Source organism: Mycosarcoma maydis, chromosome 23 (genome assembly GCF_000328475.2).
Source record: "Mycosarcoma maydis chromosome 23, whole genome shotgun sequence".
Classification (NCBI taxonomy): Eukaryota; Fungi; Basidiomycota; class Ustilaginomycetes; order Ustilaginales; genus Mycosarcoma; species Mycosarcoma maydis.
The window spans coordinates 326568-344485 of NC_026500.1; the positions used below are offsets into that span (position 1 = coordinate 326568).

Sequence of the window (17918 nt, forward strand, 5' to 3'; positions counted from 1 at the left end):
GTAGCGACGGCTTTACAACACTAGGGCAAATTCTTGAAGCAGGGAGTTCTGGAGCAGCTTGTCCATCTCTTCACTGCGCATCCCCACGTACACCAACATACCACCTGGTGCTTGATTATCTCCGGACCTCGGTTGATGCTGTAAGACCGCTTCCTTCGAGGTCCACTCTGCAGGAGCCTGTATAATGAAGCAAGTGCCATCGGCCGAGTCAAGCGTCAGGCCGTTGAGTGTGACAGGCACCATACCCACCACAGTAAGCGTATAAGGCTTGCCGAGCTTCTCGCCAAAATCTAGACGCTGGCGAACAGGAATGCGTGCAACATTGCTGATGGTAACGTCGTTACCAAACATGCTCGTACACTTCGGAAGTCGTCCAGGCCCAAATGTCTCGGCGTCGGTGTAGTTGTGGTGCCGTATGATGGCACTCATTTGGCCTGGGGTGACGTTGAGATACTGTGTACGGATAAGCCAGGCGAGATTGAAGAGGCCGCTACGGTCTTTGGCGCTAACAACGGACGAAGGGAGGGGAAAGACATGACCAGGATGGACGTTGCCGATGTACTTGCCTCGACTCTGGCTGTCAGCTGACGAAAGGCTTGAGAGAAGACGTCGGCCATCGAGAGGTGTGTGCAGCTGAGTAGTAGCATTTAGATCGAGACCTCGTGCGTCTGTGATGGCAGCCCACAACAGGGCATGGAGGGCATCGTTGGTAGCGATCCAGTTGTCCTTCGAAGGGACGATCCGGTCCGTAGCTGTGGTGGGGGCCGTCTCGAGGGCCCACTCAGCAAGCGAACGCTTTAGCTTTTCGAGTGACTCCTGTGTAAAGAGGAGAGAAGCGTAATGACAAGAAGATGGAGCTCGCGTCATCTGAGGAGGAGAACCGCGTTCCGTAAACCAAGTCGCACTCGGGATGGATTCAGGCTCAAGTTGCTTGGAATACGCGAGCAAATCTCGCGACCAATCAAACTTGGTTGCGCCTTCATCGATGTTGATCTGAGCATTAGGATCATTGAGGAAGATAGAAACGCAGTGAGAGAGCTCCTCCATCAAGTCGATGTATCCAACAAAGTCAACCAGCCAGTGGTGCGTGCTCGTGCTGATAGCGACCGAGCCGCACGAGAGACGCGTTACCTTGATAGAAAAGATAGAAGCGTCATCATCGAAGATCATCACTGGCCGAGGTGCGAACACAGAGTCACATTTTCCGTCGAGAGCTTTCCAGTCATCTTGGAGCGGTCTGTCGAGCTGAATGACTTCGAGGTCGGCGCCTTGATCGTTGTACTCCAAATACCACCTTGCCGTATCTTTGTCGTGCCTTGTTCGAGCTCCAGCGGCGGGAAAGCGGGCCAGAAAGAGCTGCATACCCAGTGTAAAAGCTTGCTCGAGCTCTTGTAGGCTTGTGGATTCCAGTGAAGGCTGCGAAGAAGCTAAGAAGAACCAGATGCAGTGCATCACCATTTTTGGCATGGCTAGGTCTTGACCATCTAACGGCACCTCCGTGGGCGGCGCTAAGCCGGCCGGGCGCGGCAAAGGCAGGATTCGCTTGACAACCATTCTGATATTGCAGGGTGGTGTCTTGCTTGTGTATGTCGATCGACAAAGAAATGAATCATGATCAATGTCGTTGCTTGATATAGTAGTCTCGAACAAATTAATCACTTCAAAACTCTCTTACTACCAGCTGACGCCCCGACTCACAGCTGAACACGAAGGCAAATACGGACGAAGAGGCTTTGAACCGAGCCGGTAGGCCAAGCCGGCGAAAGAAGCTGGCGGAGGCTACCTGCACACTGCAAAGTCGAAGTCATCCTGTCCTCATGAAAGTCGTCCTTCCGTGTGAGATGCGACTGCCGACTTTGGAGGCAAAAACATCAATATGCGCCATCTTTGACATGCACATGTGCAATAAAGATTCACACATTCACGATTCAGGATTCGTGATTACGATTTGTGAATCGTGAATAATCGTGAATAATAAGCGCTTCAGAATCACGTATCACGAATCGTGAATTCTAACACTAGGAAATTCTGCCCGCCCGCAGACCACGCGTGACTTACGCACACCGACTTTATTATACAAGCCTTCTGCTCGCGCTTGGCAGCGATCTAGTCGGCACATCTTAGTATACACGATCGCTACTGCTTCCGCGTTATGCGTGCATACCAGAAAACATCGAAATGGAGCATGATTACGGTGCTGTGAGCGTGGAGACACGAGAAGAGTGTTAGTGGTGTACAAGAGTGCAATCCGTACAGTACTGTCAAGTGTATGTGGTATGTGGTGCAGTTCAGTAGTGAACCTTTTAGCATCGTGACTCTTATCATGTGACCACCTGTTGGGAAACAGAAGACTACCTCGGCCATGCTTGGCTACGAGTCCAATCGCACAGTGCTCACCTCTGCCCATATTGGCCCCCTTATCTCACTTCCCGTGAATCAGGGTTGCTCCTCCCCCCCTATCTCGACAACATATCACACTTCTAGTAATGCTCGCCTATCGGATTCGGTCGATGAAGGTCCCCTTGCCTTGCCGTGTACACAAGCCCTCGAAATATCGTGAGCACAACCTACCTGCAGAGCCCAATCACACAAGCAAGCAAGAAAGAGCAAAAGCATTCGTGACCTGAGCTTTACGATTTCAGATCCGATCCACTATCACGGCCGCCTCAGTTCTGCTGATGTATATCAGTCCTCTGCTTTTGGTGTCATGTCCATTCTAGCAGGACCGTGAGGATATCGGTAAGCAAGTGTTATATGAGGCGTCGACCACTGAGTTCATAGAACCTAGACACTCGTGACTCGCGTCTCGTTCAGCCAGGGTTTGCTATCTTCCCATTTCTCAATGAAGAAAAATCGTGAAAGAAAAAAAGAAAAAAAGAAAAGAAACATGATTCGTAGATGGAGTTGAAAACGGTAAGGAAATCTACACGAATTCTGAACAGGAAAGCTATAATCACGAATAAAAAGGACGCTAAAAAGTGTGTTACAAATCGTGAATTGTGAATCTGAATCAAGTTTACCCGTGGCAAGACAATCGTGAATTATCTAGTGCCTTCCTTGCAACATCGAAGGGTAGCCTTGACCATGAGTGGTCGCTTCATAGGGTGAGTTAAAGAGTTGAGGTAATCAGGGACCTTTCCAAAGCCAGCCGACCTGCCGGGTCCAAGGTCGATCAATTCCAGGTCGAACTTGGCAAAGATGTGATGTATGAGCTGCACCACCTCATAGCTCGCCAGCTTTTGTCCCAGACACAACCTGGGCCCGCCGTTGAAAAAGTGCGCCTGGAACTGCGAGTACTTGATGGAAGAACCAGTCTCTTGATCGGTCCAGCGGCTTGGCTTGAATTCGCATGCGTCGGGTCCCCAAATGTCTGGGTTGCGGCCCATGGCCCAGTCCGAATAGAGCATCAGATCTCCCTTCCTAACCCGGGGTCCGCCGTTGGGCAGCACATCGTCTTGCAAAGCTCGACGGATGTTCTTGGGGATCGATGGATGCAATCGTAGCGTCTCTTGGAACGTGGTCAGTTTGGCAGTGTGCTGCTCAAACACATCATAGTCAATTTCCAAGCCCGCTTGTTCTCCCTCTTCTTCGAGAGTGGCATCGATTTCGTGACGGATGCGATCGTAAACATCGGGCTTTGTGAGCATGTGCCATGACATCCACGAAAGTGCTTCTGCAGTGGTATCGCGTCCTGCAATCATCAGGTTCAGAATCGTATCCTTGAGCTGTTGGTTGCTGAGCCTCTGACCGTCGGATGAACGATAAGCCATGAACAAGTCCAAGAGATCCTTGCGGCTGCTCTCTGGCTTGGATTTTTCTCCCATCGCCTCGCTCTCCTTTCTTCTTGCTTCGACAATGTTGGTGGTGAATTCTTCGACAATCTTTCGTGCAGCTCGCATCTTTCTTCCGGTCTCGTTGAATCGCTCGGCGATCTTCCACCACGGCTGTACGAAGCGCATGTCGAGCACCTTCTGAGCATAGTTGAACGCATCGCCAAAGGTATCAGGGCGGTCCGGTTCCGAAAGAGATTTGATGTCTTGACTGAATGCGATCTTGACAAACGAGCTGAGCGTGAACTTGAAGTAGAGTTCTTGCAGGTTGAAAACGGTGCCTTGCCTTGCATACGTCTCGATGAGTTGTTCGACGAGAGCACAATCCTCTCGAATCGTCTGCGTGATGATCGCCTTGAATGAGCTGACAGTAAAGATACGCGAAGCTACCTTTCTCTGCATCTTCCAACGCTCGCCGTCCGAGGTAAAGATTCCATCACCAAGCACATCACGCATCTGATCGTGGAACTGCTCACCTTTGACGTAGTTGCTGAACTTGATCTTCTGAACGTGCTCGATCCAATCAGGACGTGAAATGTCGATCAGACGTCCGAGTCCGGGGAGCGTATGGGTGTTACCGTATCCGTACTTCTGCTGGGCATAAACTTGGTAGCTGAGCGGATCGCGGTTCTTTAGCGCCCACATAAGGTTGCCGATCAAGGGGAGACCTTTAGGCCCTTTGAGGTCCGGTCTCCTCTCGCAACCGACTGCGCAGTCCCAGTAGCGATATAGCAAGTAGATAGTTCCCAGGAAAAGTCCGACAAGGAAAACGAGTAGTGGATGGTGCCGAGCTCGTACAACAAGCTGCAGAAGTGGTACAGTCTCCTTGAGCGATTCGCTTGCTGCTTCCAACACCTTTCCAGTTTCGACTCTGTTGCCACCTCTACCATTGAACTTGGACGCCATAGTGTTCCATGTCTGGTTGTAGGAAGCGCCTGGTGCCAACACATCCCCGGCAAAGCCCTGCGGCCTGAAGTGTTGTAGTGTGAGGAAAGGCTTGAAGTCCATTGTATCGAGCTCAGTAGTCCTCGAAGGTCTGCGCAAGCGGGTTTGAAGAGCGCAGAAGTTCTGCATGTACGAGAAAAGCAGGCCACTTTTAAGGGGACCTACCTCTACGTCGGCGCGTTGTCTCATTCTGCAGACCTTCACATACTTTCCTTCTGAGCGGCCTTGTCTGAGCTAAGTCCACCCTGAGCGCCCTGGGATTGGTCACACAATATACTGTGGTAACTGGAGGCCGACATGCCAGCCGCTGAAAGATGTGATCCGCATTCGCATGCTGAAAACCGGACTGCGCATACTGTCATTGCCGTTTTCCAGCTCAGTTTTGTCAAGCTTTTAGACGTGTCGCTCAAGCCTTGAGGAAGTCGCAAAGCCCACAGTGGTGCATACCGTTGTCCTTTGGCCGATCCTGCATAAGGAAGAGTGCGGCAGCTGCACTTTGAGCGACATTGTTGCTTTACCTGCCGCCGGTGAATTATTTCTGTAAGACTAGTTGTGACCACTTCCTCCTGCGTAGATACCGTATGCAATGTCCAGCACATATGGTATTCGTGATTGGCGGGCACGGCTGCCTTGCAATCAATTATTTATGGCATTGCCATGCATGTCATTGCCCTACAGGCCGTTGCCATACTTCGAATGGATTGAAGCTCGCAGGACCTGCCTTTCGTCATAGGAGAACAATTATGACATGCTCATACGGACTTTGCATCTGAAATATTCTTGATAAGCATGCAGAAGATGGAAAATGATTTAAGCTCAACCGATCTGCACAGCAGGCTTCAAATCGGCTGTGAGGGCTCACATGGCAACCATACTTCACACATGCATCAAATCGTCGAACAGTTAGCTTAAATTGAGCCGATAAAGATGTGCGATGCCTTGAAGGGCGGACCTGCTTGAAGGACACAGCGTTTCGGACGAGGTTCAGGCAACCACCTCTTTTATCGTGCCTATCCATGTCGACCAAAATTTTTCAATGTGGTCACGTCTGAATCTCGCAGGAGCCCAGGAAAGTGTGAGATTGAGCTGATCGTTTAGCGTCCAGGCGTGAATTCCCGTCGTCGGCAGATTGTTTCTTGCCACTACATGGTACCTCTTCAACCCTGTAACCGTGTCCAAGCGTCCAAGGCTTGAGAATGTCGGAACACTAGTTTCCAGACTGGACTCAGTGTTGTTTGAAGGCAGGGTCAAATAATCGTGTCAGCCCCCAATCTGTCGACAAATCAGATTCAATCAGACTAAAGGGCCCATACGCTACTCACCGGACGGAACCAAAGAGCTTGAGAAGGGTCTTCACGTAGTCGTCCTGCACGTCCTCTGCAAATCTGCGTGCTAGGCCAAATGATTCAGCGACAGCCTCCGCAATGTCATTCAGCTCGGCCTTCGATCCAACTCGAATCGAAATTGGGGCAAAGATCGTACTGGTGGCCCCCGATACACTGAGCGGAGAGTGGAACGGCATCGCAGCAACCGTGAATGTCTGTTCGGCTTTCTCGTCCCCTTTGTCGTCCACGAGCGTATCGATCAATGCGTGCAAGATAGTTGCTTGAAGCCAAGCTGACACTGTGAGCGCCTTGGCTTTGCAGAGCTGGACCAGAGTTTCGGTCTGGGCGGGGGAGAAAGTGAACACTCTGCGCCATTCTCGGGAAGCAGGCTCCAACTCTGCTGAAGTCTCTTTGGGAAGAATAGGAAATCCAATTGAGGACTACAAAGACGTTGTGCAGGTGTCAGAACGGGCAAAGGTTTTCATCCGAGAGCTATACTTACACCTGTCCTTGCTACCTCGAACATGGCTTTCAGTCCAAGGTCTTGGTTATGTGACGTGGTGAATGCTTTTAAGCTTGGCTGTGGTGGTGGGGAGGTGGGAGATTGCAGTTCGGCCTGAGTTTGCGATAGGACACCCTGTATCAAAGCCTTTCCGATTGCGAAGATGCCTTTCGCATCGCCCAGAGCGTGAGGATTTGAAATGGCTAGGTGAAAGCTTTCGTGCTCGGTTCCGCTTGTTGCGAACACAGTTAATGAAAGACAGTCGAAGCGGCGCTGCTGAAGAGAATAGTCGATCCGGTCCTGGTCGTCTTGCAGTATCGGTCCTGTAAAGAAGGACTCCTCCGCTCTCAGAGCTCCATCCACGATTTTGCCTTCTCCACTGTCGTCTGAGATCTTTTGCGACAGGACTGCAAAAGTCCTGTAAAGCTTGGACCAGGCTTTCCGCCAGTCTTCGATGCTCAAGTGTCGGCTTCCCACATCTACCACAAAGATTGAGACCATATCGAAAGCACCTTGATGCTCGTGGTGCGCGAAATGCCAAAATCGTTCAGTACCCCATAGCTCCCTTCCTGGCAAGACCGGGTCGTTTGACGAAGGAATTCTCGAAGGCATGATCAGGAGTGTCTGCTTGATGTGGATGGGGAGAGTAAAGAGTTACAAGGTTCAGAGACGGCGACTTTTACACTGCTTTGTGCATTTAGTTATTTTCCGTCCGGCAAGGCAATTTCCCTGTAGGACGCCGAGGCGACCCACTTCCAGTCATGAGTGTGTAGCGGACAGATGCTTGACAACGACTTCGATTTGAGCTCGGTTCAGTCAGATTCAACATGACTATTACTGTTCTCGGAGCGATTTTCTGCAGCCATCGATGGGACAAGGAAGAGTGTAGCTCGGTATGCGCATTTCGGCTGGCTCGGGACTGTCCTCATGACTGGTGAGATATAGACAAAATCCGTACAAGTAAAAGTTAAAAAAATAAAATAAAATAAAAGGTGGGTTGTGCTCGTCGAAAATGCAGGTGCTGTAGTTACACTCTTGCATACGCTACCGCTATGCGCCATGTACACTACTTGATGTCTTATCTTCTTGCCTCAGGCTTGGAGCTGATGCTTTCTGCAACCGGCTTACAAAGATCTTTGCTATGAGTATCAAGTAGCGGGAGCATTCAGGAGAGGATGCAGCTCGATGTGTATATATAAGGTCTGACTTTAAATTCTGGTTGCGTCTGTCGCCTCTTCCTCATTCCAGTATACACATACAGTCTACAACATGCTTCAAGAGGCCAAAGTCAGTACCCACACATCAAACCCTTTGTCACAGAGCGTGCCACAGTACGGGCACAGCTTTGACGAGGCGACGAGGGTGGAGCGCTTGGATTCTGCACCCGAGTCTCTGGCATCAGTAGCTTCGACCAAGCTTAAAGATACCACTGTGTGGTACAGACTAGCCATTCAGTCTGAATGGTGCTCTACTCCTCAGGTGCCTCACGGCGGCTTCTTGGCATCCCTTCTCCTTTCGGCCCTTCTCGAACATCAGCAATCGCAGCAGCATCCGGATCCATACACGCTTTCGTACGACTTTCTCAAAGTGCTCTCGCCCGGAGAAGCCTTCATCTCGGTGACCTCTCTCGGCAAGGTTTCGGGTAGCTTCACCTCGATTGCTGCTGAGCTATACCAAAGCCGGAAGGAAAAGGTGTTGCTGGGCGTTAGTGTGCGCGGAAGCTTCGTCAACCTTTCCAAGCAGCAAGGAAAATCGGTCCTGCCTCTACACTACGGCGCTGTGTCTAAGTTGGAGGAAGTACCAGTCCCACATCCTCGCTCATGGTATCTCCCACCATCTCAAGCTATGATATCGCGTCAGTTGGACCTTCTGGTCAAGCTCGAAACACAGCGTCGTCCGTTCTCGGACTATTTTGTTCGCTTCCACCCTGATGACGTCGACACTCCTCAACAGGAGGACTATTCTGAGGAGCACGCTTCTGCAGACCTGCAGTCATCCCCGCACTACTGCAAAGGAAGCAGAATTTTGCCGCTTCGTTCATCTCACTCGAGACGCATTGACGCTAAGAGCATTCCGATGTTTGGTGATTTCCGTCGACCTGCTTATGAAAACGTTATCAAGCAGGATCCTTGCCACCCTCACGATGTGCCCACTCGCAAATTTGCCTTTCCCACGCTTCAATACACCATCCGATTCTTGGCCAAGGTCCCTCACGACACCGAGTGGCTCCACACACAGTGGAGGGAAACCGTGGTAGATGGAAGGATCATCTCGGACGTCTACATCACCACTGAGCAGGGAGCCGAACCCGTGGCTATCTGTCAGCTCGACAGCCTCATGTTTGATATGCAGTGGGCACTGTCCACGATGCCATCTGCCGAAAAGTCAAAAAAGTCTCCCGAAGCATCGCAGCTGTAGTAGTTCTGTCCTAGTCATCACTTCTCTTTCGTAGACGCTTTGCTGTTCTGCTTGCACAGAATTGGAAAACAGATTGTACTCTTTGACTGGGCTTGCGTCTTGTGATAGCGACTGGAATGGACGATGTTTATGCGTCTCGTGCGGTAGCGCGAGGGCGTCTGGGAGAGCAGAGCTCGCCTCCCAATGTTCTTGATATAAATTCGTGTTTTTTTCACAAGTCACCAATCTACGTAATTTTCTTCTCCTCCACCTTCTTTCTCATCATCACTAGGCTGGCCATCGCGTAGTGCTTGGATTTCCCCGCCCTGTACTCCCTCCCTTTTTGGTCGCTCACCCTTACGCTCATCCAGCTCCCTTTTCCGGCGGACAGGAAGCCTCATCTAGCCCTCAGGTCTCGTCACAGGCCTAAGCTGTAATAAAAGCATTTTGCATTCAACGAGCGAGTGAGGCTTAGCCGGGACTGAAGATTAGGTCTGGTACTCCAACGAGACGCGGCAGAGCAGAGCGCAAAAAGAACAAACGAACACGGAGTTCCGGTGTTGATAGGGATCCAATGACCTTGCTGCTAAGGTGGCTCGGACTGCTATCGATCTTGTCAAGTATGTGTTCGGCACGGTCTCCTCAGCGGCGTTAGGGCTATCTGGCTTGATTACTTAGTTGCATGTTTAAAGTTCGGCATCTGCGTGGTTCTCACGTGTGTAAACGTGAAAGAAAGAACAGCTGTCAAGTTGTGCGAAATGTGGAATGCGCACAACACATTCTGCATTTCAGGGTCAAGGTTGGTGCTCTTGCTAGCAGGTGGTCTGACTTGTAGCCTGAACTCTTATAAGGCAATGAATTTGCGTCACCACCACTCTTGGAGGACTAATCCATGTACAACTGCTCACAATGGCTGGTACATCGAGGAACGTACGGGTACTGGTGACCGGTGCCAATGGTAAGTTTTCGAAACCAACTGAGACCAAGATCGAAACGCCCCAACCAGAGCGCTGACTTGTGTTTCGTCTGCGGTCACGATGCAGGCTTCGTTGGCTCTCACATTGTCTCATTGCTTCTATCGAGAGGCTATGTAGTGAATGCTACAGTCAGGCGCCAAACGGCATCCGAGAAGCTGATAGCCACCTTCGCTTGCGACCGTCTTCATGTCTTTGTCATCCCGGACTTGACCTCGGAGCAGGCTTTGGACGAGGCTATTCGTGGCTGCAAGTATGTAGTGCACGTTGCGTCTACAGTACCAAGCAAGGAACAAGCATCAGGAATTGACATCGACTCGGCCATTAGCAGCATCGAGAGCGTCATGAATTCCGCTGTAGCGCATGCAAGCGAAAAGGTGGTCTTGACCTCTAGCATGTCGACTCACTTGGACGTCAAGGCGCCCATACTAAACGAATCGACCTGGTACACTCCAGATCGTTCCTCGACAAAGCTGATGGTACAGTACATGTCTTCGAAGACGCTTGTCGAGCGTCGTGCATGGGAGCTTTCCTCGACTCTCAAGCTGCCGCTTACGACGGTGGCTCCAGTCTATATCGGTGGCCCCACAATCATTCATGAACAAGACCCGAAATCTTCCGTTTCAAATCAAGACCTTCTGCGCTGTATCGAGGATGAGTCCAGGTCAAGGATACCAGGCTGGATTGATGTACGGACCGTGGCGCATCTGCATCTACACGCGATCGAAGATCACAGCTTGAACGGGCGCAGAATCTTGGCATGCACCCACAATCGAGGCGTCGTACCGATGGATTGTTCGTTGATGAATTCACTCCTGGCTAAAGACTCTGCGGCTCTCATCGACTTTGATCGCACCAAACGCGACCTTCTAGAGCAAATTGATGCTTTTAATTCCGGACAAACGCGACGCGTAGTAGCATAGTCGTATAGCAACGGATGAAATTCGTGATTCGTGATTGTTTCTATACGCAATTCGCTCCAAGTCTGATCGGGCTCAAAAGTTCATTCAACCCACTCTCTCTCTCCTTGCAATTACACTGTAAGTGGAAGACGGAGACAGCTTCAACTTTCCCGCTCTTTCGTGTTCTCAAGCTAGAGCACTGGTGCTGTACAGCACATGCAGGTTGCCGAATTTAATTGTTAATAGCAGATTTGATCAGCCGAGACAAAAGCAAGGCCAAAAATCAGTTGAAGATTACAACTAAAGGCCGATTGGTTGACCCCCTAACCACCCATGCATCATGACTAAGCAGGGGCGGATTTAACCGTACAGCACTCTGACCCATCACCTGACCCACTATCTACAACCTGTACCTCTGATTCTTGACTCCCGCATAAGCCTCCATAGGCTTGGGTCGGTGTATGAAATCAAAAAAAGTCGGATTGGTTGTCTAGACACCCTTTTGGTATAGTGGTTAACCCTCAACAAGATCGGCTAATAATTTGAGAGCTTGCAGGACGGTATGTACTATGCGAAGGGTGACATCCAACCTGACGTGGCGCAAAGAATTTAGCCAAGCTACCCTCACGAAATATTAATCGTGAATGCCTAGGTCACAATCTTTGGACGCTTGCAAACTAGTTGACATTCAACAGGTTATAGACAAAGAGAGATGTATGGTCTGATCCAAGGGGCAGCATAGCGCGAAAGCAAGAAGGTATTGGGCAAGAATCAAAAGAGACGCACTTCAGCCAGAGCACGCTCACCCTTGAGGCGAAGCTGCAACTCTTTGGCGTTCTTGGTCAGCTGGGAACCACGTTCGCTTTCGGGTCGAGTACAAGTAATGCCTTCGCGGAAGCTAGCCACAAAGTCGGCCACACTCATATTGGCGGCTGTATTGAAGCGGTAGGCAATCTGAATGCTCTCAAGAAAATAGGCGTTGAAGAGCTGATCGCCAAAGAATGGCAAGATCAACAACGGCGTACCGGCAAGCATCGATTCTTGGCAGCTGTTCCAGCCACCATGGCTAAGGAACCAGCCAACAGAAGGGTGTTGGAGGACGTAGTGTTGATCTACCCAGTTTACGAACAAGGTGTTTCCCGACTTGAACAGCTGCGATTCGAGAGCGGAAATCTGAGGTGCGAACGATGGCGGGCACGACGAGGCGAGATCTTTGCTACCGCCAAAGGTGAAGAGAAGACGGAACTGCGAGCTGAGGCTCATCTCGTAGATGATGATCTCAAGCATCTTGATAAGGTGCGTTGGCTGCGGACGGAACATGGTTCCGAAAGAAATGTACACAACCGAGCCAGTTGCGGACTCGGCAAGGAATTTCTCGACTTGCTTTACCGATTTTTGTTTCGGGTCTTCCTCTTCGCCGTGCGAGTCAGTGTCAGGAGAGCCCGGAGGAGGAGTTTCGGGTGGTGTGAGCGGCCTTGAAGCTGCTGGCTTCACATTGATGTGCTTGTCAAGAAGTTTTGCTGCTAGCTTTTCCCCCTTCTCAACGAAGCCCGAAAACATGGCTGGACCGAGGATACCGATCTTCTTGAAGGGATACACCATGCGAAGGTAGTCGAGCTCGCGTTCCTCTACGGCCAGATGAGTGTTGATGAGGATCGTGTGACTGGCATCCACCAGCTTTTGGATCTCGATGAGTGAGGGAGTCAGTGGCACGCTGAGCAGCCAGTCCTTGGCTAGGGCTGCCATCTCTTGCTCCTCGATGGCTCCCATGCGACTTCCTGGAATGTAGAATTTTCCGGTCCATCGTCTGCCTAGCAGCTTTTCCTTCAAAGTGGAATCGTTGGGGTCCACTTCAGGGTTGCTGTTACAGTACTGTGACCAGAGCCTCTCGATGCCGCCGAAGCCGCCGATGGATCGTGGACCCAGCATGCGGGTGACAAAAGTGCAGGAATTATCGAAGAACGTGACCATCTTAAGGTCGGATGAGTGCTTACGCACGGTTTCTACCATACCGGGGAGCATCCAGTTGACGACAATTGTGGTGGGTTTTCCTGCTACACAGGCAGGGAGGAGCAAACTGTTGTCTTGCTCATCGAATAGGTCATCGTTTGCGAGAATTGTGGGAAAGATCTCGGCGAATCGCTTCTGAATCAAAGTGGCAGCCTGCATGGTCAGGATCACCTCGGGCTCGGGGCCATTAGCCGTTGTGTTAGGCGCTTTGGATGCGGAATTTGCAGCATTTTTGGCGTCCTCGCGGTCGCCAAACTCCTTGAGTACTTCCTGTGCAGGGCGGCCTGTTCCAAGAAGTCGCAGCCTGTCGCCAAATTTCTTGTCGGCCAAATGTTCGGAGATTGCAAGTCCCTCAAGCAAAGCAATCTGCATCTTGCTGCAGATAAAGGTAATTATGAGCCCAGGGTTCTGTTTGAGCTGTGCCGCTGCATAGTCTAGCATTGGACGAGCATGACCTACTGCGGGCCAGCAGACCAAAAGAATATGTTCGGTCGCCATTGTTGCTAGGAGATGGTCGTGAGCCGGAAGAGGAGAATGTCGTAGATCAGATTCAGGTGAGTTGGTCGAAGTTCTGTCAACGATCGATGCTGATGAATCTAGGAAGGATGCTACTTAGGTTGTTACTTTATAGCAGCCTCCAAGTTGCCTGGTCTCATATATGTTTCTCGATTTTCTTTCAAGTACAGATCTTGTGCCAGCTTAGCCCTGAGAGCTAAGGAGCTGATTACTGTATCGCTCCGATTCAGACTAGGCTCTGCATAAAGTCGGAGAAGTACGTGAAGCGGAAGGGCTCTGTTCCAGGAGCATGTGCATGGCAAAAAATAGCCCAGAAGCAAAGCAGCCTGAAGGAGGATATAGATGACGAATGCGAAAGATTGGCCTTGATGGCTTTACGTGGGGTGGAAGCTTTGACATGAAGGGGACATGCGTCCAGCAGGTTTGGACTCATAGTGACTCTTACTGTACGATCAAGGTTGCAGAGCAGAGCGATATGCGCCGTTCAAATTCTGCTCGGAAACTGACGTGTGCCGGACTTGTAGGCGTTTCCGTTTGCATCCGTGAGTGTACTTTGCACAGCTTCCGCTGTATCTGTAGCTTTGACAGGCCATAGATAGTTCAAGTCAATGGGATCTCGAACCGATGGCATGTAAGCCAAGATGAGTGCTCACAGCTCGCAACATTGGACCATTTCGATACGGGCCGCATTCGTGCTTATTTGTGTTTCGTGAGTGGTAGTGACCTGCGCAAAAGCAAGCAGATCAATGCGCTGCCTTGGCAATTTGTCATGGTACTTGTCTTTGACCTATCCAGTAACGCTTTGAAGCTACACATCGTGTGGAACAGGAAGGCGCTCACAACGACATGTTCTCAAATGCTGCGGGTACGTGCAGGTTGAAAGGATTGAGCGCTGGGATGTCGCAGTTTTTCAAAGTCATATTCTAATGCTTCTGTCATGAAAAAGGCAATACAGTCACAAGTGTCAACAGGCTTAGTGCCGCACCCGACCGGTTGGCACGCGCTGACATCGCTGGAGACAAACACGAAAAATGCTTACTTAGGGCTCCTGTGCCGGAATTCCAGAGTCGTGTGAATCGTGATTCTGGCTGTCACACGCACGTCGTGTGTGCGTCTCGTGCGATAGGGCGAGGGCGCGTGGGAGAGCAGAGCTCGCTTCCCTATTTATCCTTATATGCTGTAAATCCGTGTTTTTCATAACTAGATGTACGTTATCTCTTCTTCTCCATTCGTGATTATCTTTCTCATCGTCGCTAGACTAGTCATCGCCTAACATACGCCTCGCGGATGCTAAACATGGGCGGTACCATCAAACAGCGAACAGCTCCGGCCGTTTCCACCAATCGCGGAATACAATAAATTATATCTGTTGGGCCTCGACATATTTCGTCCTACACAGAGGATATAAGCTTTCGCCGTTGGTCTCCACCAAATTCGCTGGATTCTTCTTAGGACCTCAACACGCCGCTACATTGCACGCATATTTGCCTTCGCGAATCCGCGATGAAGCTGCACTGTTGTCCGGCCGTCACGGGCGTCACTGCGGTGATGATGAGACTATTTGGTCTTATGTGTATCTTTGTTACGCTGACTGGCGCTGCATCTACGTGCTATGGGGACCGGTTCCCTCTGGATCTCGGCTCTATGTGACATTGTGTGTTGGGGGTGGCCGGTAAAAACAATTATAATATGGGAGCTAGTACGGCTTATAGGTGTACTTTCACTATGACCGGCGGAACGATCTGCGGCGGGGCGGTGTTCAATGCTGGCCCGGGGTCCGTCCGACCAAACCCGAGGCAGCTCACGGTGACCGACCGACAATGACCTATTCAAAGATTGCGTGCTCTCTGGGAAAGCGGGGCATCGCTCGGGCGCCCAATCAGGCGTCTTCTTTTTTCCTTTTACTTTTTCTTTTCGCCAAGTTCTCTCAGCAGCTTTCGCCGTCACCTTGTCTTGCTTCCTCCGGTGTGGCGAAGTCACGTGGACCAGCTTCGACTGACCGCCCCTGCTCTGCCAGCATGGCCGAGGCGGTCCTGGACCTGTTGGCGGACTGTTCACCGACGGCTTCCGTCCCGGTCGCAGCGAACGCTCCCAGCTGTGCTGGCGTCGCTGCCTCAGCTGGTGCGCAGGGAGCCTCACCGAGCTCTCAGGTCTCGCCGCAGGCCTAAACCGCAATCCAAGTATTTAGCATTTAATCAGCGAGTGACGCATAGCCGGGATGTATATATTTAAATCGTGAATCACTTCCAGTCACCCACAACACTGTCCTCACTTCTTACTATCTACTCGTCGTTGTGACGAGTTACTACTTTCCTGACAACTTGAACGACTAGTACAGCAATCCACTTTATTGCTTCCATGTCATATAAACATCAGAATCTGTACTGACAATGCAACAGACGGAGCCTCGACGCTTAACCATCACCAGATCACCCGAGCAATATGCCGTCGTCAAAGACGCTCACGAGATGTATTGCACACCATTTAGAACCGAGCTACGCTGCACCACCGCCTGGTGGAGCGTTGCACGCTACCAGCCGCTACCAACTCATACCACAATCGATCAACTCACCGCGTTTTCACGCACACTAGATGGTCTTCACCCACACGAGCGTGGCATGCAGCTGGCATAGAATGACCAAGCGGAATCACGCATTGGTTGAGTTGGAATTTGACAAAGAAGCAATGTTATGCCTACAAGGAAGTGCGATGCGTGCACGAGTGAATATACCTTGTCTGGTCGCTATGTTCCTATGACAGGCAGCACTCTTCCGCATGCCAGTATCACGTCTGAGATCAGAAGATGCGAAACGATTGGTTTTCTTGCGAATCACGGACGCTAACCACGACGCCCTAATATATACGATACGGTGAACACATTTTGCAGACGCGAGAATTTCCACCACAGTTTTACGCAAAGGTTCGCCTACTACATACTATCTTAGCAGCACATAGGCGCTCAGACTAGGCAGAAGAGAAGAGGCAGTCAGACAGGATCGAGGATGACGGCGGCTTTATCTGATTCGCTCTTGCTCTTCGGCCTCGATTTGGGCAAGCTTCTCGAGGGCGGCCTGCCTGGCCTTGGCGCGATCGCCATGGAAGGCAGCAACGGTTTCGCTTGTCCAGGCTTTGAAGGTCTTGTTGGTCTTGAAGATGGCGTCAAGCAGGCCGACTGGGCCGTAGTTCTCCGTGTTGAAGTAGTGGTGCCAATCGTGGACCAAAGCACATGTCAGGAAGGGAACTGGAGCGACACGAACCGCGCAGTAATTAGCAAATCCTCTTGGGTCGCGTCGCGCATGGAATTCGAGAAAAAGCATTTGGGGATTGCTTCTTTGACTTACTATTATAGCCGCTGTGCTGCACGTGACTGCCGATCATGAGGCCAGTGAAGAAGAGGTACTGCACGCTGATATGGGCGCGTGTGATGAGCAAGCCGACAAGGATGGGAACGAGGTTGCTGAAGTAGTGCTCGAGTGGATGGGCGTATGTGGACGCTCCGGCAATGGGTGCACTGAATTCGTGATGCTTCTTGTGGATGTACTTGTAGATGCGTGGGTGGTGCAGAGCTCGATGGACAGTGTAGAAGCCGATATCTTCCATCAAGAGACAAACGAGCCACTGAGCGACCAATTTTTTGCCTGAAGGGAGCGTCTCGTAGGTGGTCTGAATTCCTCGCCATTCGGCCAAAGGATAGTAGATGATGTTGGAGATCGTATTGACGACGACGAGGTTGAATAAGACGACAGGGATCAGCTTCTTGTACTGAGCCAGCGTCGGAGGCTTGTGTGGCTGCATGCGGTACCTGGCCAGCCACGACGGACGGCCGCTCAAGTCGGTGAGGGCAAAAAGGCCAATGACCAGCAGTTGGCAGGTGGAAAGCAAGATCCAAGTGTGAACAGTGTGGATGGTGAAGCGATCGTAGGTGTTCAGCCAGTCATAAACGGGCTTGGCAAGCCAAGACTTGTTAAAGACGATGGCCATGGTGATGGTGACAAAGTGGGTGGTGAGACCCATGACCTTGGAGTTATCGTAGGCGGTCTCGAGGAAGCCCCAATTGCGCTTGGCACGCAGCCTCTCCTCGGTGGGACTAAGCTTGAAGCCCAGGCCTGGAAAAGTACGAGCGGAGTCAGGCTTGGTGTCTGCAAGATCTTGTTTGGCAGCCTTTGGCTGCAAATGAGGACCAGTGATGGCAGCATTGCGCAGCTTGAGATCACCAAGGTGACCGTGCACAGTGGTGCTTGTGGACGTGGCGGTTCGAGTGGTCATGCTGAACGCTATCAAAGTGTTTGGTCTTTGTGAAAATTGGGGCCAATGACACGAGCATGATCGTCTCTTTTAAACGAGATCGACGACCAGGACCTCTAGGCATCACCTGTTCAGCACACGCCATTTCTCTCTGTATCTGAGCAATGGTGGCAAGGAATGGTGAATCAGGACCGAGCCATCCAGGAGGACCCTGCTAGGGATATGCGCATAACCAGCTTGACTTTGATCAAATGTGTCGTAAACAAATATGT

At 51.1% G+C, this 17918-nt stretch overlaps 8 protein-coding genes across 8 annotated transcripts; 3 read left to right on the plus strand and 5 right to left on the minus strand.

Annotated features, from left to right (window-relative positions):
* Window positions 1-12: 12 nt before the first annotated feature.
* On the minus strand, window positions 13-1554 carry UMAG_06462 (Ustilagic Acid acyltransferase; the record flags this gene model as incomplete). Its single annotated transcript, XM_011394428.1, has 1 exon — window positions 13-1554. The coding sequence occupies one exon, from the start codon at window positions 1552-1554 to the stop codon at window positions 13-15; it is 1542 nt and encodes a 513-aa protein (XP_011392730.1).
* A 1487-nt stretch (window positions 1555-3041) lies between these two features.
* Window positions 3042-4964, minus strand: UMAG_11812 (Cytochrome P450 enzyme invovled in Glycolipid production; the record flags this gene model as incomplete). Its single annotated transcript, XM_011394447.1, has 1 exon — window positions 3042-4964. The coding sequence occupies one exon, from the start codon at window positions 4962-4964 to the stop codon at window positions 3042-3044; it is 1923 nt and encodes a 640-aa protein (XP_011392749.1).
* Window positions 4965-5759: 795 nt separating this feature from the next.
* Window positions 5760-7214, minus strand: UMAG_06464 (uncharacterized protein; the record flags this gene model as incomplete). Its single annotated transcript, XM_011394429.1, has 3 exons — window positions 5760-5994; window positions 6098-6540; window positions 6603-7214. The coding sequence occupies 3 exons, from the start codon at window positions 7212-7214 to the stop codon at window positions 5760-5762; spliced, it is 1290 nt and encodes a 429-aa protein (XP_011392731.1).
* A 657-nt stretch (window positions 7215-7871) lies between these two features.
* Window positions 7872-9020, plus strand: UMAG_06465 (uncharacterized protein; the record flags this gene model as incomplete). The annotated part of the gene is made up of 1 exon (XM_011394430.1): window positions 7872-9020. The coding sequence occupies one exon, from the start codon at window positions 7872-7874 to the stop codon at window positions 9018-9020; it is 1149 nt and encodes a 382-aa protein (XP_011392732.1).
* An 888-nt stretch (window positions 9021-9908) lies between these two features.
* Window positions 9909-10896, plus strand: UMAG_06466 (Ustilagic Acid hydroxylase; the record flags this gene model as incomplete). Its single annotated transcript, XM_011394431.1, has 2 exons — window positions 9909-9957; window positions 10043-10896. The coding sequence occupies 2 exons, from the start codon at window positions 9909-9911 to the stop codon at window positions 10894-10896; spliced, it is 903 nt and encodes a 300-aa protein (XP_011392733.1).
* Window positions 10897-11646: 750 nt separating this feature from the next.
* On the minus strand, window positions 11647-13383 carry UMAG_06467 (Ustilagic Acid glycosyl transferase; the record flags this gene model as incomplete). Its single annotated transcript, XM_011394432.1, has 1 exon — window positions 11647-13383. One exon carries the CDS (start codon window positions 13381-13383, stop codon window positions 11647-11649), a length of 1737 nt encoding a protein of 578 aa, XP_011392734.1.
* A 1838-nt stretch (window positions 13384-15221) lies between these two features.
* On the plus strand, window positions 15222-15569 carry UMAG_11813 (uncharacterized protein; the record flags this gene model as incomplete). The annotated part of the gene is made up of 1 exon (XM_011394448.1): window positions 15222-15569. The coding sequence occupies one exon, from the start codon at window positions 15222-15224 to the stop codon at window positions 15567-15569; it is 348 nt and encodes a 115-aa protein (XP_011392750.1).
* An 846-nt stretch (window positions 15570-16415) lies between these two features.
* UMAG_12340 (alpha-hydroxylase AHD1) lies at window positions 16416-17667 on the minus strand (the record flags this gene model as incomplete). Its single annotated transcript, XM_011394461.1, has 2 exons — window positions 16416-16642; window positions 16743-17667. 2 exons carry the CDS (start codon window positions 17665-17667, stop codon window positions 16416-16418), a joined length of 1152 nt encoding a protein of 383 aa, XP_011392763.1.
* Window positions 17668-17918: the final 251 nt, after the last annotated feature.